This window comes from Pygocentrus nattereri, chromosome 1 (genome assembly GCF_015220715.1).
Source record: "Pygocentrus nattereri isolate fPygNat1 chromosome 1, fPygNat1.pri, whole genome shotgun sequence".
NCBI lineage: Eukaryota > Metazoa > Chordata > Actinopteri > Characiformes > Serrasalmidae > Pygocentrus > Pygocentrus nattereri.
In genome coordinates this window covers 4,299,115-4,314,907 of record NC_051211.1, presented here as the reverse complement: position 1 = coordinate 4,314,907, position 15,793 = coordinate 4,299,115, and the positions used below count along the sequence as shown (strand labels likewise).

Below are 15,793 nucleotides of genomic sequence, written 5' to 3'. Positions count from 1 at the left end.
CATTCCTATCTGATCCAAAAAGGTCTAAAAGGATTCTTCTATTCTTGTCCTTTTGCTGCTAAGCACGTCGCTGTAGGTGACTTTGCGGCATTACACAACACACAACGCCTGTACTGAAGGCATCGAGTCAAATTCATAAACACCAAGGCTTAACATCCATTATATCACCATGAGGAGGAGATTATCTCTGTTACTTTTACAGAGTGACACTATTCAGACAGCATGGACCAAAAACTGGGCTAATCCACCGCAGAGCTACTGACCCAGTGCAGAACAGCTGAAATCAACACAGTCACTTGCATAAATCCAGTCTTCATAAAGATCTAACAAAAATGTTAATCAAGCAGTCGACTTTTAACAATCTCCGGCTGCAAGTCCAGCTCCCGCACCGAAAGAAGAGACGTGGACAACGAGTGGACAACACACCACATTAGCCATTCATTTAGGCCGTTATTAATTAATTCCGAACACTATCAGTACATTTCACATGTTAACGTTGCAGCACGAATAACATCATTTGCTCTTAAATGAATCAAACTGAATGTTAAATTCTCATGAAAAATGAATCACCGGTTTAAACGACACGAAATCAAATAAAGCGCTGCACTGAGCGCATGAGGCGCTGGTTATTTAGGACGATATGATTCATGCAAAAACCAATCAATTCTTCTGTAAGTGCTACGAAACTAACGACTTACCCCTCGACAGGTCGATGGAGCTTAAGGGGTTTAACCGAGGACTTTATCTTGTTAACAACAAACTGGAACACCCTCTGTTATGTATCATATGTATATAAAAGTTACAAAATTTATAGAATCACAAGACGCTGTGAGAACGTTTTGAAGTTACCCCTCGACAGGTCAATGACAGTTAACGACAACCTGGAACACCCTCTATTGCATCCTGTCTCCGTCCACCAGCGCGCCCTCCCTGTACCTTTCTTATGCGGCGCTTGTATCCACTGCATCTGAGCAAAGTCTGGCCTGCTGTCGGAGAAGTAGTCGGGCTGGTGGTAGTGGCTGAGCGGGACCTCCATGCTGCAGAACTCGCTCTTGAAGACGTTGTTGCTGCCCGCATAGGCGCACGCGTAGGGCTGGTTGTTAGGCCAGGCCTGCTCCATGCAGGGAGGGTGGTGGTGAAGCGGCTGAGGCTCGCAGTGGCCGAAAGCAGGGCCCTCGCCACCATACATACAGTATTCGCCTCCACCCGGCACCGTGTAGCCCCCGTTGGCACCGTGGGGCAGCTCGTACATGTCTGACATACAGTAATTCATTACTACAGTCTATCAAGGCACAACAGCAGGAGCACTAAGTTAGCACCACAAAAGAAATCGCAACATTAAGCTACAGTAAAGAAATCAGCACAACTGCGGTCATTGGCGCCTCTGGGCGATTAAGACGCTTACGCTGTATCAGCAAAAAGCTGAGCAGCCATGAAGCGAACGGCGTGAAAGGTGCCCAGAGGACATCAGGACTTATATATGGAGGAAGGCGCGCCCGCCCCACCTGCCCCACCTGCCCCTCGCCCCGCCAAACTGGAAGGAAGATTTATGACTACACGCTCTTCTAATCTGACTCTGGACAAATCCTGGAAGTGCAGCAGACAGGGGTGATGCTCCCTCAGATTAGAGACGTTCCTCACCAGCCGTCTTCACCGCAACACGCCGCCACAGTGAAACCCAGCAACTCAGCGCTACAGCGCACGCCGGCCCGGCCGGCCCGGCTGGCCCAGCCAGCCCACGCTACTCTTTAATAAGACGCTACGCTGTTATAAGTGGATAAGAGAGTTTTATTATCAGTATTAATATCTGTAACTGACAAAATCTTGGTTGAGATGATAGGATTAGTGTCAAAATCCCCAAAAGCCAAAGTCGCCGGATCAAGCGACCGGGCGCATCATTACCCGGAAAGGTATTGATTTCCAATACGAAGCGCTCCATGACCTCATGTGACGCTAATCTGCGCTAAACCATATTGATGTTATTCTGGATTATCCAGAGCGGACACTTGTGACATGCTCAGCATATGTTAAGCCGCCTCTGGGCTTTACTCTGATGTAGTACCGATCTTCATTTGCTGGGATCGGCCTTATTCTTACTCAATTCCTTCCAAGAAAAAAAGGACATGCTTTTTTATAATTCAGTCAGCGTTTTTCAGACGGTTCAATGAAAAGGTAACCGACACAAACATGCATGTCATCATCTGCTGTGTTCTTTAGTGACATTTAAACTGTATTAAATTGACATGTTTCTGTTGATTCGAGCGACAATAAGCAAACACATCCACTCATTTTTGATATTTTCACTATATTGAAGCATCTATTCTAATAATACACGATTTTTTACAAGTAAATCATAATTCCTGCTGAGATAAATGGTTTTAAATAATCCACGCTACTGTATAAAAACCCAAATCAAATTCATGTTGCTCTTGGTTTTCGAGTTAGCACCTCCTCTACAAAGAACACGCCTGAATATGACAATCTGCCAATTTTAGTGTAGAATTCCTGTTTGTTTGCTGAATTTCACATATTGGAAAATGCACAAATTTTGAAATGTATCATAACTTTTTCACAGTCCATTTTTTAGGTTGTATTTTATTTTTTCAGTAGAATGACTGCGCCTTCCAGTGAGGTAGAGTATGTGCACGTATTTTTAACACAACAACAACAAAGCATGCCACCTACTATTTGACCTACTGCGCCCAAACTTTTGCACAGGACTGTGTAAATTCACACTATATTTACACTGTTACTGTAACATTAAGTGGAACCTCAATTTGTGTGAAAACGCACATCCACTCTCAATACATTTGTATACACTCAGCGTATCTAAAAAGACCTAAAAGAACTAGAATTTCTCAAATTTTGTGTTCTTGGCTTTCAGAATATAGAAAAAATCATGATTAAAAAATTTTACATTATATCTTTGTTATATGTAGATGTTTATCATTGAACAGAATCCAATAAGAAGTACAGTACTGTGCGGAAATCTTAGGAACATTTACAAAATCGATTTATTTGTGTAGTTTGTGTTTATTTGCTGAGAAAAGTGTTAATATTTGGATAAACAAAATGTATAAATGATTAATTAATAATGATTATATATATTATATATAAGAATAATAACTAGTGATGTTCTGGACGTTGGTGTGTTTGTTTACCCATCTCCAAGCCTCTCCTCGAGGAAGTCCAGTATTATATGCAGTTAAAAAGCAGCTCCTGGTTTGACCAATCAGTGCTCAGTAAATTGAGCTCATGATGTAATTGATGATATTAACGAGTCTCTGTGGCGGCTGTGAAGGTGTCCAGGAAAAATATGGACCCGAGAAATTCTAGTTACTTTTTATAGTTTTTCTGTTTATCTGAATTATGAATACGACTTTATTCTAATGTATATTGTGATAAACTCACTGCTGAGGTCAACTGTTTAAATTTGCTTAGACGCCTAAAACCTTATATCTGAATATATAGTGAACTGGGGTGAGCAACATGATATTTTATTGTTATAGTGATCATTTTTCTCATCATAAATAATGTGCACATCTGAATAACACTTAAAAAACACTGACCAACTGCACGTGCACTTAAATTATAATGAATTATTATAAATTAAATTGATTTTTAATTGTTTAATTGGATTTACTGCAGAGCAGTATGTAAAATGCTTAAAAGAAACACTGTATTCATAGTTTTTGACTGTATAAAACAGTGCTTTGGTGTAAAAATACTGTGAAAGGTATCGTGACATACTATTTTTCCATCACCCACATCTATAATAAATACAGGATAGAAAGAGGGCCTACAGAAATACAGGCTGAGAAAACAAACTAGACTCTTATAAAAACAGGTACTAATCAGTCACTCTGGCAGTCCCCCTCTCGTCACTGGGGTGGGAACCTCAAGGCTCCATCTCAGAACCTTCAGTCAGGGAACATAACTGAACCATAATCCACTGAGATGATCAGTTCTAAGCTGGACTGACTCCACACACCCCGCCTCGCCTCGCCTCCAGGCTTTTACTCTACTGCTCTGATTTAAAACATTCGGTTATGAAAAGGAACAAATACCAACTTTTCACCTGGAGGAACTGATTTAAGCTCCACAATCAGACATTAGAACCACTGTAGAACCTTTGAAGGAACATTTACACTGTTTGTACCTTGACGGACCAAAAATGTGCCTGAACAGAACCTTCATTTCTAACAGTTGAACTGGACCAAAGCTGTTCAAACACTCACAACTGCAACAACCACAACAATAACAACAAATTAGCCTTGAACATGACTGAAACTGTGCCGGTGGGTCCAGACAGCCACGTATAAGACACTAAAGCGATCAGCATGTACCAGCTGCTTATAGCCAGGGCCTCTGAGGCAAATCTGCTCCTGACCAGAAGCTGATGCCAGTTTAACTTTTTGATGAGGTGATGTCCTCAAACGTAGCTTTAATCTTTCGGGGTATTTTGCAAGACACTTCACCAGACAAACAACTTCAGACATGCCATTTTGCCGACAAACACTGGCCACTCCCTCAGAGAATCAAGCAGAAATTCTTCCCCGTGTTCGAGACAAAAAAAAGAGACAAAACACTGAAGAGGGAGCTGTTTGAAATCAAGCAAATCTAAATGAACATAGAAAAAAAGCAAAACTATATTCCTCATGAGTCTCGGCTTCCAGCAGCATCTCTTTGGGGCAGTGAACCGGCCAGTTGCACCAGCTGTCATAACTCTATTAGCTACAGGATGCATGGATTAGGAGTTGGACAATGCCTTAGCTACTCAATTGACCTTCTCACAGGCTTGGACATCTCAGCGCTTAAGACCATTATTCTAATTTAGGGCTGACCATCCGCAGTCACTCAAAACGGCAATCAGCTAATTAATCAGTAGTAGAGTCGCTGCCATGAGTCGTCCACATCTCTCATAACGTTTAACACAGAAACTGGCAACTACGTCTTCATAGTTATCCATTAAAATATTTTGCTTACCTTCAGGCAGAACGTCCTGCAGGCTACTGTAGATGTTCAACTACCTACTCAAGGCTATCTAGGACCACTCTAAAGTACTGTCCAAACATCCAAGCCAAGGATCGCCTTCCTTTCGTCTATTGATCGAGCTCAAAAAAGACCACAAAGGTCAAGCAAAGCCTAACTGAATATTTCCACAACATCCCTTCTGAAGCACTACATGTGTCCCTGTAGTCCAGCCGTGTGCGACTGCGGTCAATACAGGAGCCGTGTGCTCAGTTCGGCAGCTCCTGGGCATAGTGGACCTACAAGCGGGCTTTTGCACCCATTTATTCCCTCCCTGATCGATCACGTAAGGTCTCAGGGGTTCAAAGCTGGTCATGTACAATTTTCAGATAGCAGGCCCTCGCTGCACTGGGGATAGGGCCTGGCTTGACATGGCTTCCTGAGCCAGATGTCCCCAGAGACTTGGTGTTACCTGAAAAGGACATGCTGCTTGGGCCACCTTCCCCTTGAAGGCCTCAGGGTGAGCTGAGGGAAAGCAAACAAAACATCCGTCCCGTCCCCACAGGACTCCAACACCCCACCTAACAATAATTACTGTCAGATTAGACTCTTTAGTGCAGGTGCTGCTCCACACAAACAGCCAGCGACTCTTCCTCCTTATTAGTCAATTACATATCAATACGTGGGAGACGACACCCCACCACTAACAAGCCTCCCTTATTGATCCCCTTTGTAGTGGCAGGAGGTCCTGATCAATAGGATTATTAATTTTGGCGGTAATCTTACCAGCTTCCTAGAACGTCACAGAGGAATGGCACTGGGATAAGCGGTCTTCTGTCACAACACGGGCAAGAACCGCATACTCGTTTAGATCCTGAACGGTTGTAATCTGCTTAAACGTTTGAAAAGATATGACAAAATGAAATGCCCTGAACCGCCCCGCTAAGTCCCGTCTTAACAGGACGATTTTTCCAGCCTCAGACTGTCGGGCTAAGTCCAGGCGGTCTTAGGTTTTTGTGCTCTGAACAAAACAGCCAAGTCTCGGTTAAGGATCACTGAATCTGGACAGACTTCTTGGAAATGCATTATCTTGTTCGGACGGTTAATGTGTCATTGTTAATCAGCAGTGGCAGATGTCAAATACTGCATGACAAATCCAAATACAAAAACATCAGATCATGATATATATATATATATATATATAGGGTAATGGTAATTTTACAGTAGAAGGAAAAAACACACTTTACTTTTAATGCAAGTCAATGGAACCAGACGTTTTTCCAAGTCATTTTGGGCCGTTTCTTTTGGACCAATCATCATAAAATTTACAAAGAATGTAAAGACCAACAGTCTTTTTCAAATTTTGTCACAAACTGAAAAATGACAAAAATTAGAGATACAAGGTTTTGTTTACGACAGCAGTGATATCTCATATTTCACATAATAAGATTGCTGTATGAACACATTATAATTATGTAGCCTATTTCTAAACATTTGAGTCATTTTATCTTGGCACAGACAGTTTTGCTTGTTAATAATTATTAAAAATAATAAAAATAAAAATTATAGGTTTAATTTATACAGCGCCTTTCTCATACCCAAGGTGGCTTTACAGACCTTGGTCCAAAAAATGATGTCTAATAGAATCAAAATGATCTGCCAGTGGAATAAAACAATTTCAATACATACAGTCCTTTATAAAATGTAACATTTTTAAAAGTCTTATATTGAAAACTATTAGATATGCTTATTAAATTTAAGACAACTTCACAAGAAGACATGCAATTTTTTGCAATTTTTAAACAGATATGTATTTAATAAACTCGAATCTTGCACTTATTAAATGTAATTTCTGTGTATAATGTACTGTCTTTAATATGGAAGCATTGACTCCTGTGCCTGTGAATTAGTTTGGGGGTAATTATGCACTATTATTTATTATTATTAATGTTCACTAATGTTCACTAGCTTAAAGACACTTTTTTCCAAGTAGGAAACAAAGCACCTGGGATCAGAGCTTTGGCTAAATGGCATAAATGTAAATGTAATCCAGTGCATTGGGATATAATACCAAACTAATGTAAAGTGTCCACCATGTCCTCCTGTATTAAAGATTTTGGTTAATGTACTAACTAAAAAAGCGGCTGTATCTACACAGAGTGTTTCGACTGGAACTTGCCGCTAATGAGGTCCGGTTGAGGTCAGAGGTTAAGTGAATAATCTGCTCCCCTGGGGGTGGCGTGCCAAAAAACACCGGCTTCAGGAACGAACACTTTCTGGGGGTCATATTTTCCTTTTAAGTTTTATTTTTTAATTAAGTAATGTCATGGGTGGTCCAGTAATCTCTGAGTGAGTTCTGCATGAAGACATTTTACACTAATTATTAGCTATCAAAAATGACTAATAGCTATTACTGTACTACTACTATACTAATCAGTATCTATTATACATTTCTCTGTATCTACTATAACTGATTCATAAAATTCTAATCAATTTTATGAAAATTTATGAAATTCTAATAAAATTTTAATAAAATTATTCCGTATCTACTGTACAGTATTCAATAACTACTATAAATTCATCAACTACTATAAATTATTCAGTATCTACTACAAAGTATTCAATAACTACTATAAATATTTCACTAACTACTATAGATTATTCAGTATCTACTATAAATTATTGATCAACTACTATAATTTATTCAGTATCTACTATAAAATACATTAACTGCTATAAATAATTCTGTATGTACTGTACAGTATTCAATAACTACTATAAATTCATCAACTACTATAAATTATTCAGTATCTCCTACAAAGTATTCAATAACTGCTGTAATTTATTCAGAATCTACTATGAAATCTTCATTAACTACTATAAATTATTCAGTATCTACTATAAATGATTCATTAACTACTGTAATTTACTCTGCATGTACGATAAAATCTTCATTAACTACTATAATTTATTCAGTATCTTTTATAAAATATTCATTAACTACTATAATTTATTCCGTATCTACTATAAATTCTTCATTAACTACTATAATTTATTCCATATCTACCACACATTCTTCATTAGCTACTATAAATGATTCAGTATCTACTATAAATTCTTCATTAACTACTATAATTTATTCAGAATATAATATAAAATCTTCATTAACTACTATAATTTATTCAGAATATAATATAAATTCTTCATTAACTACTAACATATATTCAGTATCTACTATAAATTATTCATTAATTACTATAAATTATTCAGTATCTACTATAAATTATTCATTACTATAAATTATTCAGTATCTACTATAAATTATTCATTAATTACTATAAATTATTCAGTATCTACTATAAATTATTCATTAACTACTATAAATTATTCAGTATCTACTATAAATTATTCATTACTATAAATTATTCAGTATCTACTATAAATTATTCATTAATTACTATAAATTATTCAGTATCTACTATAAATTATTCATTAACTACTATAAATTATTCAGTATCTACTATAAATTATTCATTACTATAAATTATTCAGTATCTACAATAAATTCTTCATTAACTACTATAAATGATTCAGTATTTACCATATATTCTTCAGTATCTATAAAACTAATAAAAGGGAATGCATTTATGAGAATGACAAATCTGAGAAGTGTCCAAAAGAGTCTAAAAGTCATTCAAATAAATCCATGTCCCTACTTAATGACCTCAGCCTGCTTTTATAAACGGTCACTCAACAGTGCTAAACACGCTCTCAAGCAAATGGCACTGATTCAGATTTTGTGTGAGTCATCACCAGCCGGCTTAAAAAGAGGATTCTGGGAAGTCTCCTCACTCAACAAACACAAACAACAACATCGTCCCTCTGTAACACCACACGGCAGACAGTCTCTGAGTCTGAGTCTCTGAATCGAACAAACGGACACTGAAACTAGAGCTGGGCAACATCCACAGAACTCAATTCCACAGGATTTTCTGAACATCACAGCATTACAGCAACAGAAGATATTTTACATGAGTAAAGTTCATAACCGAATGTCTTAAAGCAGGGCAGTAGAGTAAAAGCCTGGAGGCGAGGCGAGGCGGGGTGTGCGGAGTCAGTCCAGCTTAGAACTGATCATTTCAGTGGATTATGGTTCAGTTATGTTCCCTGACTGAAGGCACTCACTCACTGATGGACCCTTGAGGGTCCCACTCCAGTTACAAGAGGGGTCCTGCCCCAGTGACAGTTTTGCACCTGTTTTTCTGAGAGTGTGGAAAGTAAAAAGGCTCAGATTTGATTTTTAAGGGTAAAATCTTTAAGAGTAGAGGATAAAATGAGCTGCATGCTTATTGCCTTTTTTCTGCTACAGTTTATTGTCCTGTAGCTGCAGTTTGTACTATTAACCATCCACCAGAGACCATCTGCCGGTGAGGTGTGGAGCTTTTCCTGGAAAAAGGGTTCTATATAACAGCAAAAATAGTTCTATTGTTACAAACTTGACATCATTACAACAAAAGAACCTTTTTGGGTTCTACATTAAACCCTTTTCAAAAAGGTGCTATATAGAACCATATACAATGCATTCTCCATCAATCTGAAGAATCTTTTTATGATACATGCTTAAACGGTTCTTTGAGTGCTTATGGTTCTATATAGAACCATTGTCTTTACTGAAGAGCCCTTGAAGAACCATCTTTTGTTAAGAGTGAGAACATGAGAATGAACAACGTTAGAGAGAAGCCAATTTGCATATCAAAAATCCAACTTTACTACCTGAAAGTTCTGACTAGTTAGTTGTGTATTTCATCTTGTAGGGTCCAATTGAGTATTACTGCTTTCAGAAGGTCAGTCTAAGTGAAATACAATTAAAAAAACAGCACATTTCATAGTTTTATTTAATAACTTATTACTGTACAACTGTACATTGGAAATACTTGTGTATATTGTGAATGTGTATATTCAGAGTCAGTGTATTTATATATATATATATATATATATATATATATATATATATATATACACACTGCCCAAAAAAATAAAGGGAACACTCAAATAACACATCCTAGATCTGAATGAATGAAATATTCTCATTGAATTCTTTGTTCTGTACAAAGTTGAATGTGCTGACAACAAAATCACAAAAATCAGATTTCAGATTTATTATAATAGATATAATAAGATAATCAGATTTATTAACCAGTGGAGACCTGGATTTGGAGTCACACACAAAATTAAAGTGGAAAAACACACGACAGGCTGATCCAACTTTGATGTAATGTCCTTAAAACAAGTCAAAATGAGGCTCAGTATTGTGTGTGGCCTCCACGTGCCTGTATGACCTCCCTACAACGCCTGGGCAGCTCCTGATGAGGTGGCAGATGGTCTTCTGAGGGATCTCCTCCTAGACCTGGACTAAAGTATCCGCCGACTTCTGGACAGTCTGTGGTGCAACGTGGCGTTGGTGGATGGAGCGAGACATGATGTCTCAGATGTGCTCAATCGGATTCAGGTCTGGGGAACGGGCGGGCCGGTCCATAGCTTCAATGCCTTCATCTTGCAGGAACTGCTGACACACTCCAGCCACATGAGGTCTAGCATTGTCCTGCATTAGGAGGAACCCAGGGCCAACCGCACCAGCATATGGTCTCACAAGGGGTCTGAGGATCTCATCTCGGTACCTAATGGCAGTCAGGCTACCTCTGGCGAGCACATGGAGGGCTGTGCGGACCTCCAAAGAAATGCCACCCCACACCGTTACTGACCCACTGCCAAACCGGTCATGCTGAAGGATGTTGCAGGCAGCAGCTCGCTCTCCACGGCGTCTCCAGACTCTGTCACGTCTGTCACGTGCTCAGTGTGAACCTGCATTCATCTGTGAAGATCACAGGGCGCCAGTGGTGAATTTGCCAATCCTGGTGTTCTCTGGCAAATGCCAAGCGTCCTGCACGGTGTTGGGCTGTGAGCACAACCCCCATCTGTGGACGTCGGGCCCTCATACCATCCTCATGGAGTCGGTTTCTAACCGTTTGTGCAGACACATGCACATTTGTGGCCTGCTGGAGGTCATTCTGCAGGGCTCTGGCAGTGCTCCTCCTGTTCCTCCTTGCACAAAGGCGGAGGTAGCGGTCCTGCTGCTGGGTTGTTGCCCTCCTACGGCCTCCTCCACGTCTCCTGGTGTACTGGCCTGTCTCCTGGTAGTGCCTCCAGCCTCTGGACACTACGCTGACAGACACAGCAAACCTTCTTGCCACAGCTCGCATTGATGTGCCATCCTGGATGAGCTGCACTACCTGAGCCACTTGTGTGGGTTGTAGAGTCCGTCTCCTGCTACCACGAGTGTGAAAGACCACCAACATTCAAAAGTGACCAAAACATCAGCCAGAAAGCAGAAAGGTACTGAGAAGTGGTCTGTGGTCCCACCTGCAGAACCTCTCCTTTATTGAGTGTGTCTTGCTAATTGCCAGTAATTTCCACCTGTTGTCTGTTCCATCTGCACAACAGCTGTGAAATTGATTGTCAGTGTTGCAGTTTTGATTTCACAGACGTTTGATTTACTTGGAGTTATATTGTGTTGTTTAAGTGTTCCCTTTATTTTTTTGAGCAGTGTATATATATATATATGTTTTTCTTCTTAGATATTTATATATTCTTTGTGTTTAAATTCTATAAGGGAGGTACGCACCTAAGATTTTCACTCACTTCCACCTGTGTTAATGTGATGGGACAATGTGACATCAGCTCAGTAAGAGTCCTTGGGCAAGACTCCTAACACCACCTTCACCTGCCTGTGTAAAATGATCTAACTGTAAGTCGCTCTGGATAAGAGCGTCAGCCAAATGCTGTAAATATAAATATATATAAATATAGTGACTGATAATCAGTTTGCATGTCAGTATTGGGAAAGAAATTGTAGCATCGTGTCAACTCTACACTACAAAAAGATGGTTCTTCAAGGGTTCTTTTGCAAGAAAAAAATGGCTCTAAAGAACCACAAACACTCAAAGAACCCTTTGCTTGATTAAAGGATTTCTGCATGATTCAATTTCTTCAGGCAGATGGATAACATGTTTTATACGCTTCTATACAGAATCTACTTGAAAAGGATTCAATACAGCATCAAAAAGGGAACTACCAGTGTTACTGGCTTGACATCATACACTCCTTTTTGAAAAGGGTTCTATATAGTACTAAAAATACTTCTTTAGCTTGTAACAATAGTGGAACCCTTTTTGGTGGGAACTCTCTACAGCACATTCTCCATCAGTCTGAGGAACCGTTTAACCATGCAACGGGATCTTTTGAGTGTTCATGGTTCTACATAGAACCACTTTCTTTACTAAAGAACCCTTGACAAACCATCTTCTTCAAGAGCGTAAGAGTAGGAAAACACTCTTCGGCGTTAAATAGAACACCTTTTCAAAAAGGTTCTATATAGAACCATCCACAGCACATTCTCCATCAATCTGAAGAATGCTTTAACGATGTACGCAACTCTTTAATCATCCAAAGGGTTCTCTGAGTGTTCACAGATCTATATAGAACCATTTTCTTTACTGAAGAACCCTTGAAGGACCGTCTGTGAACCAGTTCTACGTTTACAGTGTTTTGTCAGGATATTCAGAAAAGCACATCAACTACATCCACATCACTAAAGCCTAATAACTTAATGAGCCCTTTATCCACATCTGGGGGCAGTCATGGCTGGAGGTTAGGGATCTGGCCTTGTGACTGGAAGGTCGCCGGTTCGATCCCCAGCGCCGACAACACATGACTGAGGTGTCCTTGAGCAAGACACCTAACCCCCAACTGCTCCCCGGGTGCCGTGGATAGGGCTGCCCACCGCTCCGGGCAAGTGTGCTCACTGCCCCCTAGTGTGTGTGTATTCACTAGTGTGTATGTGGTGTTTCACTTCACGGATGGGTTAAATGAGGAGGTGGAATTTCCCCGTTTGTGGGATTAAAAAGTATCACTTAATTAAAGCACAGAAGCAGATGTGTTGTATGCCAAATTGTTAGTGTTCTTTGATTAGAACCGCGATCTTTAATAAACATCTCTCCAGACCAAAGATGCCGCGCTGGCGTTATTCATCTGTCACTGATTAACGCGCCGCAGGCCTCGTCCCTCCCATTGTTTTGGTATACTGCTTTCAGCTGTTTCCAGCTGTTTTGAGCTGTTTTCAGCTGTTCTAAGCTGCGAGTGACACACGGTGCGCTGCAAACCGCACGAGTAGTCCAGGCTGAAGCCGTCTCTGATGTGGGCTGAGACCTCGACAAAACAAATACCATAATGGTGCGCTGGAAGAGCGGGATTTGTCAAGTCCAATAACCGTCGGAAAGACAGACGTGTTCCTCTGAGGCAGCGTCTCTTATGGGTCCCACTGTGGAGCAGATGGCAGGCCGAGGCGGTCATGATATCATATACACGGCGGTCATTCTCTCTGGCACTTCCACACTGCGGCTGTCAAACATACAAACACACTCAGGGTGGTGATGATGGTTCTCCTTCCTTCTGACTGACTGAGTCGCATGCAGAAGCAATTCCAACAACAATCTCACTTCATCTCAATAGCTACACTGACGTCCAAAGGTCTGGAATCACTTGCGATGTTAACATTTTTGTTTTTTCATATGCAACTTGCATAGTGTGAGTGTGGAATATTTTCATACCTGCTTTATTTTATATATCAGGAGTTCTGTAAACAAGAACGAAGTAATACAATTTACATAGCACATAAATAATGTACTATAAATATCTGATTACATTCATTATCTCCATAACTACACTAAGGTTCAACAGTTGGGAATCAGTGTTCATATTTTTTGCTATTTTGCAACTTATGCAGTGTGGAAGATGTTTTCACATGTCTTATTTAATATGTCAAGGGTTCTGTAAATAAAATAGGCCATAAACAGCTTTGATTTGTTTGTCAAGCTGTTATAACTTCTCAAAGTTCTACAGCACTCTTGGGCATTGTAGAGTCTTCCACAGCCCTGTTTATCACTCTGGACACATCTATCATCACTTCAGTGCTATTTATAGCTTCCTAACTTCCTACTAATGACTTGAAGCCTGTGAAATCATCCAGGATCAATCTATTAAATATGTTAGAATCGCTGTAATTTGTTTATATGATTAAAAACAGTGATTTCTAGACTTTTGATTACAGACTGTAGTCCATCTGTTTCTCTGATACTCTGTTACCCTGTTCTTCAGTGCTCAGGACCCCCATGGACCCTCACAGAGCAGGTACCATTTGGGTGGTGGATCATTCTCAGCACTGCAGTAACACTGACGTGGTGGTGTGTTTGTGTGTGTTGCGCTGGTACGAGTGGATCAGACACAGCAGTGCTGCTGGAGTTTTTAAACACCTCAGTGTTGCTGCTGGACTGAAAACAGTCCACCAACCAAAAATATCCAGCCAACAGCGTCCTGTGACCACTGATGAAGGACTAGAGGACGACCAACACAAACTGTGCAGCAGCAGATGAGCTGTCGTCTCTGACTTTACATCTACAAGGTGGACAGACAAGGTAAGAGTGTGTAATAGAGTGGACAGTGAGTGGACACAGTGTTTAAAAACTCCAGCAGCACTGCTGTGTCTGATCCACTCGTACCAGCGCAACACACACAAACACACCACCACGTCAGTGTTACTGCAGTGCTGAGAATGATCCACCACCCAAACAGTACCTGCTCTGTGAGGGTCCATGGGGGTCCTGACCACTGAAGGACAGGGTAACAGAGTATCAGAGAAACAGATGGACTACAGTCTGTAACTGTAGAACTACAGAGTGCAGCTATACAGTAAGTGGAGCTGATAAGATGGACAGTGAGCGTAGAAACAAGGCTGGCAATGACAACTAAAGATAAAAATGCTACAAATATACAAATTACACTTTGAGAATGACTTCACAGCGAAGCAATCCAGTGTATGAGGAAACACAAGCTGTGAGCCATGAAGCTGCATGGAAATTATGAACTGCGTGGGAGTTTTAATGTGTAAACCCAGCCTAAAGGTTTCTCCCACCCTTCTGGACGTTTAGCCATGGCGTGACCGGTCCAAAAAGCTGTGTGTGGCATTATGGGATTAAGACCTTTTGGCTTAGGCACTGAAGTTAATGATTTAGCTAAATGCTAACATGATTCCTCGGGGCCTCTCAAGCTTACGGCACCTTGTGACCCTGAATCTGTGGAAGGACAGGCGCCCCGTGCCACCTCCTGTGGAAAAATCAACATAAAACCCAACAAATGTTTGGTTTAAGGATCAGTACTGAGACACCAGCCGGAGAATTAGCTCCAGTATTAACTCTCAGTAAAAAGGGTTCTGTAAAGCACCAATAAGGCTCTATGACTTCTAACAACACTGGATTAACTGGTGCAGCATAGATCCATTTTCAAAAGGTTCGTTAAAAGCCCATAAACATTTTTACATTTATGCATTCAGACGGTTCTTCAGGTGTTCACAGTTGTACACAAACCATTCTATACCAAATTAGTTCAAACTGCATCTACATATTAAAAAAAACTATTTAAGAAACAGAAGAAAGTATTTAGATCTTATATATATATATATATATGTATTATTTATATTACTATATTTCCAAAAGTATTCGCTCGTCTGGCTTCACATGCATATGAACTTGAGTGAGATCCTATTCTTAATCCACAGGGTATAATATGATGTCGGCCCATCCTTTGCAGCTATAACAGCTCCAGATCTTCTGGGAAGGCTTTCCACAAAGGTTAGGAGTGTTTATGGGAATTTTTGACCGTTCTTCCAGAAGAGCATTTGTGAGGTCAGACACTGGTGTTGGATGAGAAG

The 15,793-nt window shown here is 40.2% G+C and overlaps 1 protein-coding gene across 7 annotated transcripts in view; it reads right to left on the bottom strand.

Annotated features, from left to right (window-relative positions):
• Positions 1 to 15,793, bottom strand: part of thrb (thyroid hormone receptor beta) — a 254,206-nt gene that overhangs the window by 23,955 nt on the left and 214,458 nt on the right. The window contains exon 1 of one of the 7 annotated variants that reach the window (XM_017721784.2): positions 937 to 1,416. The exons of 4 other annotated variants lie outside the window; for them this stretch is intronic. In XM_017721784.2, coding sequence (XP_017577273.1) covers positions 937 to 1,273 — 337 coding nt within the window. In that variant the 5' untranslated portion in view covers positions 1,274 to 1,416. Of the gene's footprint in view, positions 1 to 936; positions 1,417 to 15,793 lie in introns of those variants that run through there. 2 more of the 7 variants (XM_017721785.2, XM_017721786.2) reach the window with 2 other exon arrangements.